Here is an 8,044-nt window from a genome sequence, read left to right as displayed (position 1 = left end):
ACACCTTTAGTCCCTACACTATAAGATGGAGGGGGATCCTGGGTAGTGGTGCACACCTTTAGTCCCAACACTCAGGAAGCAGAGGCAGGGTGATCTGACTTTAAATCCAGCCTGGACTACATAGTGAGTTCCAGGACAGCCAAGTTACACAGTGAGACTCTTTCTTGGGAAATGAAAAATTTGGATTGTTTTTCTCTAAATGAGGTGGCTATGAATGATAGCAGCCAGTTATCTCCCTACCATTCTCTGCTGGCAGTTTTAATATTTACTGACTGGAAGGATGGATTTGAAATAAATACATCCCTGTTGTTCTGATAAAAACAGATGTAGAACTCAAGCGATCTAAAACTGCCTCACCGCTTTTTTTCAGATTTTGCTCTGTGTTCTGAGAAAAGCCCCCTTTCCAGATTGCAGCCCAAGCAGTCTGGAAAGCTATCTGTCTTCGCTCAGCCCCATTCCTTAGTCTAAAATCACTGTAACACAGTCAGTGAGCAGCCCGTCATCTGCAGGGAGGGAGGAGACAGAGCTGGGGCAACTAGACCCTGTTGGTACTGCTTGGTTCTCCAGGAGGCCACAGCAACTTCACTAAAGCCGATGACAATGCTCTTTCATTTTTTTCCATTGTGATTGATCGACAGAAAGCCGGCAGCCCCTGTGCCTGATGCTCGACTGCCACCCCAGAGCTGCCTTCTGCTCCCTGCAACTCCAGTTCGAGGTGGGCCAAAAGCTGTCGTGAGCAAGAAGACCAACATGCACATATTTATTGAGTCTGGGCTTCGGGTAAGAATTTTCCTTACAACCTGTCTCCTGTTTAACTGTCTGCAGAATCTTGGATGCCTCCCACCTCCTGTGCAAATGCTGCACCGTAAATTACTATTTGCCTCTACCAACACTTCCAATACAATGCCCGTCTGACTGGCCTGGATCTCTAGGTAGACCAGACTGGCCTCTAATTGGCAGTGTTCACCTGCCTCTATGTCCTGGGCTGGGATTACAAGTGTGCACCACCATTCGTGGCCTCTTCTCTGGTGATACGGTTGTCTCAGAGTTACTATTCTGACCTAATATTTATTAGAATATCACTGTACTTTTTTTTTTTCCCAGACAGGGTTTCTCTGTATATCCCTGGCTGTCCTGGAGCTCACTTTGTAGACCAGGCTGGCCTCGAACTCAGAAATCCGCCTGCCTCTGCCTCCCAAGTGCTGGAATTAAAGGCGTGAGCCACCACTGCCCAGCCATCACTGTACTTTTTAAGGTAGTGATATTTTTTAAAATCTGATCATTCTTAGTTCCTCGGGCTTATTTTTTTTCCTGGTCCTTTTGGGCTGCAGGCTCCCCTGTACCATTCCAACATACACTGCAGTGAGTCTGGCTTCCTTCAGCTCTAAACTCACTCTTTGAGTGTCCCTAGCTACGTGCGGGCACCAGGTCTGCTCTGGTCATTGCTGTGCCCTATGCATAGAGCCAGTGCTGGAATCCCAGAAGAGGCTAGGTGGTCATTTAATGACTAGCATCTTGGCTGCAGGCTGAGTTCCCACAAGCTTGGCTTTCTGAGAGTCACTTCATAGATTTCTTCATTTTCTTGTTTTTGCTTGACTAGAAGCATCTTGAAATGTCATATTCATCTCTGCAAGTCAGCTCCTTTACCTCACCCAGCTAGTATTATGGAGGAATAATGTAAAATAATCCTCTTCAACCCTTTTAGCTGCTGCACCTGAGTCTAAAGACATCCAAGATCAAGTCTTCTAGTGAGCATGTGCTGGAAATGTTGGACCCTTTTGTGTCTGTCCTCATAAACTGCCTGGGTGCCCAGGATGTGAAGGTGAGTACCGTGTCGGAGCATCTGTTCCTTCACAGGGACTGCACTGTGGATACTGGAACGTACCTTAGGAATGTTTATTCTCTGTCCACTTCACTGAGAATTACTAGAGGGGGCGTATAGGAAAAGGCTTAGCAAGAAAAGTTCATAATGTGTAATCATGAGGACCTGAGGTGGAATCCCAACATACACACATAAAACAGCACTGCACACAAAGTCCCATTTGCGTGGATAGCCCTGAACATCTTTGAAAGTCCTTTTTTTACACTACCCAATTTGTCTCTCAAAATACCTCCAGTGATGTCCCCAGGCCTCTGGCCTTCATCTTCATTGTGGTCACCATCATCGTTATCTAAATGACTTCATCTCTGACTCCGCTAATTCCTGAGGCAGATTGCTTCTTTTTGAAGATTTACTTTATTTTTCTTTATGTGTATGTGTGTCTACATATGTATCTGGATGCCCAAGGAATCCAGAAGAGAGCAGTGGATCCCTGAAATGCTAGAGGTACAGGCAGTTGTGAGCTGTTTGAGGAGGGTGCTAGTAACCAGACTTAGAGCCTTTGAAAGAGCAGCAGCAGAATGCCCCTCAAGCCCCAGTTTTGCTTTGTTTTGAATGAACCTAGGACCTTATCACACTAGACAAGTGCTGTGCCACTTGGTGATAGTCCTGGCCCAAGGCAGATGTTAATGGGGGAAGTTAGGGTGGGTAGGGAGCCATGGTCTGTATGATGAACCTCTCAGAATCCAGAGCTACCATCTTCTCCTTGGCAGAGCACCTGCTTCACAGACAAAGATGCTGGGAGGTTAGCTACATCTCCAGGGTCACATAGGCTGTGACTTAGAAAGCTCAGATGTAAACCCAAGTCTTTTTATCTCTTCATAATCCAGCCATGTGTGGATGCCATTATGCTAGAGCGAGTTGATCAGGTACTGCAGGACTGTCTGACCCTGGGAACTTGGGACTCTGTAATCACCGAATACCAGCACACTCTCCCTATCCTTGTACATAGTATCTAACTGTAGGAAATGTTACATGTTCTGATTAGAGGCCTAATTTTGAGCCTCTTGTCTCTTTTCAACACAGAAGTTATAAGTATATTTATGTTTGGGCTTGTGAAACAGACTCTTAACTATGTAGTGCAAGTTGGCCTCAAATTCATATCTCCCTGCCTCAGCCCCCCAAGTGCTGGGATTATAGGCATGAGCCACCACACTTAGCTATTTTGTATCTATAATACCTCATGGTTTACTAGGAATGTAGATTAGTGATAAAACATCTACCTGGCATGTGAAGGGCCCTGGATTTGATCCTAGGGCTTCACAAAACGCAGTGACGGTGGCGGTGGCAGCAGTGCTGGTGATACCCAGTAGACTGTGTAGACAGACAGACATACAGATACACACACACATATTACACTTGTATATAGAACATATTGTGGAACTTATTTAACCCTGACCTGGGTTTCTACCCTGCCTTTGACCCTTTAAAAGACACACACAGTCTTTATATTTACAATAAGCCTTAAATAGCACAAGAGCTGGGTGAATACCTACCCTCCATGCTGTTAGAATCTATTTTCCTATTGACAACCCTGAGTTATTACTCACTGTTTACTATGTTTCATCCAGGTTCCTCTTAACTCTAGCTGGCCCCGAGGGCCATGTTCTAGGGCTCACCCAACCCATAGCCACTTCTCCTTCCCTTCCCCCTCCTGTGTCTTTTTCTTCTCAAGGTCCTCCTCCCCAAGCCCACAAAACCTGAACCCCACCCATGTCTCTTCTGCCCAGCTATTTGCTGTTGGCATCTTTATCTAACAATCAGAAATTACTTGTGGCAGGGTCACTTAGGGTCTATGTGCAGACTCTCATGTCTGAGGACCCAGTCTTGGGGACCCAATATTAGCATTAGAATACAAGCAGCATCAGACCAACCCACTATAAAACTACAAACAGTAAAGATGGACTACATCCAGATGCCATTCTAGAAATTAGAAAAGCTATTTGAAATTAACTTTTAAGAAAAAGTCCTGAAACTGTCCAATCTATCCAGATCCTTAAGAACATGGTAAATGAGCACCTTTTGTTTTGACATATGATCTTCCTTCACTTGCTGTGACAGGGAGTCATCTCTTCTACAGCAAGAAGTGAGTGACTTGGGCCTGGACAGATGGCTCAGCAGTTAAAAGCAGTGCTCTTGCAGAGGACTTGGGTTCCATTCCCAGCGCCCACCCACGTGGCTCACAACCAGCTGTGACTCCAACTCCAGAGGGTCTGATGCCCTCTTCCCTTAGACACATAAAATAATCTAAAAACATTTTTTCAAAGAAACAAGAAACTTGCACTTTGTGGCTAGATCTCCATAGCAGGCGAGACATGCCTCAGCTCCTTGCCTGTGTCCTAAGTCACAGTTTTGCATTGTTTTCTCAGGTGGTCACCGGTGCTTTGCAGTGCCTGATCTGGGTCTTGCGGTTCCCTCTGCCTTCCATAGCAACCAAAGCAGAGCAGCTGACGAAACACCTTTTCCTTTTGCTGAAAAACTATGCAAGAGTCGGGGCTGCCCAGGGCCAGAACTTCCACCTGGTCGTGAATTGTTTCAAGGTAAGAAGAAACAGTCAGGGAGAGCCAAGACAGCCATCAGTTAAAGAGAGCCAGGACTGAACCTCAGTTAAAGAGAGCCAGGACCGGCCATTAGCTAGAGAGAGCCAGCACTGAACCTCACTCAGTTAAAGAGAGCCAAGATCAGTTAGGGAGAGAGCCAGAACTGGCATACACATCACATCTCATTCCTTTAGACTCTTGCCTTGGGTGACTGCTGCTAACTCCACTGTTGTGACTTACAGTGTGTGACCATCGTTGTAAAGAAAGTCAAGTCTCATCAGATAACTGAGAAACAGCTCCAAGTTCTTCTGGCTTATGCTGAGGAAGACATTTATGATACTTCAAAACAAGCCACTGCGTTTGGTCTTCTGAAGGTATGATGTCGCCAAATATTGGTTTGGACATTTATGCATTCACATCAGATCCTGAGAATAATATGGAGCATCCTACTCAATTGATGAAAGTTATTATGCTTTTGATAGTCAGATATAAGCTAATATAATATTCTTTAAGAGAATTATTTGTTTATGTACATTAAAAATATTTTGTATTTTGTATGTATGTATGTCTGCACAATAGAAAGGGGATTGGATCCCATGGGACCACAATTATAGATAGTCAGTCATGAGCCTCCATGTGGGTGCTAGGAAGTGAACTCAAGACCTCTGGAAGAGCAGCCAGTGATCTTAACCACAGAACCATTTCTCCAGCCCTATTACAGTATTTAAACATCTGTAGTTAACTTCCCAGAGGGACTGGGATTGGTCTCAATGGTAATGCTAGGGTGTGAAAGGCCCTGAGTTCAGCCTCTCCTGCTGTGTGCATGCATGCGTACATAATGCATACATACGCATGCATACATACATACATTTATCCAAGCCCAGAGAGCTATGTACAAATTTAATGCTCTAGATTATCATATTGGAGGGTCCTTTGTTGTTCTTAATTTGATGTACTACTACATAATATAATATTTTCCATTTTAAGTTTTTTTAAGTAATTGCTTTTTCTTTTGGTTATTTTCATTGTGTTTGAAAACCACTTGTGACCACTTTAACATTGTATCTACATATTTCCATCTTTGTATAAAATTTGTATGTCTTTTCCCTTTATATTTTAGGCTATTTTATCAAGAAAATTATTGGTCCCAGAAATTGATGATATCATGCGGAAAGTATCCAAGTTGGCAATTTCTGCACAAAATGAACCTGCCAGGGTCCAGTGCAGACAGGTTCGTAGAAAAAACTTATTTCTGTGGTAACTGTTGGGCCATTCCCTCCCAGCTTTGGCTTTAATAGTCAGAGAGATGACCCTCTGACTGGATTCTAAAGACTGACTTGGATGATGCTGTTGCTGTGTCTAAGACTCAAGCTACTAGAGGAGGTGGTCAGGAAGGGCCAGTTTGGCATGGCAGAGAGTAAGGCTTAATCCTCCAGGTGAAGTAGCAGCTGCCTTCAGAAAGTAACCTTTGTGGTAAGCAAGAGCTGAGCGTACTTCAGAGCACAGATGGCTAGGTTAAAGATGGAGGCTTTGAGGCTGGTGAGAGAGCTCTGTGGGTAAAGGTGCTGGCTACCAAGCCTTATGACTTATGTGCGATCCTCGGAACCAGAAAGGTAGAAAGAAAACCTCTCCTACAAATTATCCTCTGATCTCCACATACACACTGACACAGATCACACACACACACACACACACACACACACACACACACACACACACGCACACACACTAAAGAAAATTTTTAGTGTAGGGATAGTAAGCAGTCACTGTAATCCTTAGGCAGAGGAATGACCTGATAACATTTGCTTATACATCTATCCATCTCTGCTCTTAGGAGCGCCATGTACCATGGGCAAGAGGTGATGGCAGAGTTGCAGTTTTGTTGAGGGTTTAGGCGGCTGATGAGGCCAGGTGGAAGAAAGGAAGTGAATCCCTAGAAACAACATTGCTTGAGCACAGAAGGTCAGCTGCTGTAAAGCACTAGCATATGCCCAGGACTTTGCAGACATGATCTCTGATCTTCATTTTGGCTCCTGATCTGCTCTCATCTGCTGTGATAAGGAGGGAATCCGTTCCTCTAACCAAGAAATGGGACCCTATGCTTTATACATAGTACTTCCAAACGGGGCTGTATGCAGTGCACTATTCAACTCAGCCACTACACAGTTCATGTAGGCATCTAGCATCTCTGTTTTAGCGCCAGGAAAAAAGCAGGCTCTGGAAGTTTAAGTATATGCCTTCATTCTCACCATGTGTTTAACTAAGGCTGAATACTATGTGGGTTAAAAATGATGCCTGGCAGCCGGGCAGTGGTGGCGCACACCTTTAATCCCAGCACTTGGGAGGCAGAGGCAGGCGGATTTCTGAGTTCAAGGCCAGCCTGGTCTACAGAGTGAGTTCCAGGACAACCAGGGTTACACAGAAAAATCCTGTCTCGAAAAGCCAAAAAAAAAAAAAAAAATGATGACTGGCAGGCTAGGCAGCTCAGCAAGTAAAAGCACTTGCTGCCAACCCTTATGGTCTGAGTTTGATCCCTGGGACCCTGTCTCCATGTATGTGCAAACACACACACACTACATAAGTCATTTTTTTTAATTAAAAAAAAAAATTAAAGTTTGGACCAGAAAGTTACTTTAATCTCTCTGTGCCACCACTTTGTTTCTACCACCTACTGTGTAAGGATATGAAAAGAACTCAGCAAGGGTTAACGGTGCATGGGCAGTAAGTGCAGTAGTGAGTGCTGTCGGCGGTAACCACCTGACAGAAGCTTCAGGAGCTTTCACTATGTGCTCATAGGCAGGACCTGCCATGAAGCCAGACCTCGGTGAATGACATGGAGACAGGAAGGGGCACAGATCTAGGCTTAGACAGCTTAACCCAGAGTTGGTTGGAAAGCCTGACTTCATCTGTTTGTCCCTTCTGTGAGACCCAGGCAGCACCTGAGCAGATGGGCATCCTGGAGATATAGCTCAGTGGTAGACTGTTGGCCTAGCAAGCCCAGTGCCCAGTGTCAGTCTCCTGCCTCATAAGGAAACAAAGGGAGGGGAAGCGAGGGTTCCTGCCTGGAGAGTCAGGCTCCACATAATCATCTGTGTGCTTTGTCCTTAGGTTTTCCTGAAATATATTCTTGACTATCCCCTTGGTGAGAAATTGAGACCGAACTTGGAATTCGTGCTTGCTCAGCTGAAGTAAGCACAGCCTCACGTGAACTATATGGAAGCAGGGGTGGTTTCTTCTTGGCTTTCAGTGTGGTGACAATCTTGAAGGGACAGCCTGGGCATGGTGGCGGTTTCTCTGTGGATGCTGCTCTGTTCCTCTTCACTTACCTGGCATTTCTGTGAGACACTTTTCACTCAGTCTGATCAATCTACTTAGGAGAATGTTAGAAACCCAACAGCTTCCATCTAAGCCTGCATGGCCACTTGATGGGTGACAGGCAGAGAATGGAGGAGTTCCCACCTTTTTAAGAAATAAGCTGACAGCCAGGCAGTGGTGGCACATACTTTAAATCCCAGCACTTGGGAGGCAGAGGCAAGTGAATTTCTCAGTTGGAGGCCAGCCTGATCTACAGAGTAAGTTCCAGGACAGCCAGGGCTACACAGAAAAATCCTGTCTGGAAAAAAAT

At 45.1% G+C, this 8,044-nt stretch overlaps 1 protein-coding gene across 1 annotated transcript in view; it reads left to right on the top strand.

The window, feature by feature from the left end:
- Nucleotides 1-8,044, top strand: part of Utp20 (UTP20 small subunit processome component) — an 84,435-nt gene that overhangs the window by 67,331 nt on the left and 9,060 nt on the right. The window contains exons 47-52 of the mRNA XM_031350413.1: nucleotides 639-780; nucleotides 1,706-1,822; nucleotides 4,249-4,419; nucleotides 4,662-4,793; nucleotides 5,540-5,650; nucleotides 7,528-7,607. Of these exons, the coding sequence (XP_031206273.1) occupies nucleotides 639-780; nucleotides 1,706-1,822; nucleotides 4,249-4,419; nucleotides 4,662-4,793; nucleotides 5,540-5,650; nucleotides 7,528-7,607 (753 nt within the window). The remainder of the gene's footprint in view (nucleotides 1-638; nucleotides 781-1,705; nucleotides 1,823-4,248; nucleotides 4,420-4,661; nucleotides 4,794-5,539; nucleotides 5,651-7,527; nucleotides 7,608-8,044) is intronic.

The sequence above is a fragment of the Mastomys coucha genome, unplaced genomic scaffold, assembly GCF_008632895.1.
Source record: "Mastomys coucha isolate ucsf_1 unplaced genomic scaffold, UCSF_Mcou_1 pScaffold4, whole genome shotgun sequence".
Taxonomy (NCBI): domain Eukaryota; kingdom Metazoa; phylum Chordata; class Mammalia; order Rodentia; family Muridae; genus Mastomys; species Mastomys coucha.
This window is presented reverse-complemented; position numbering and strand designations above follow the sequence as displayed.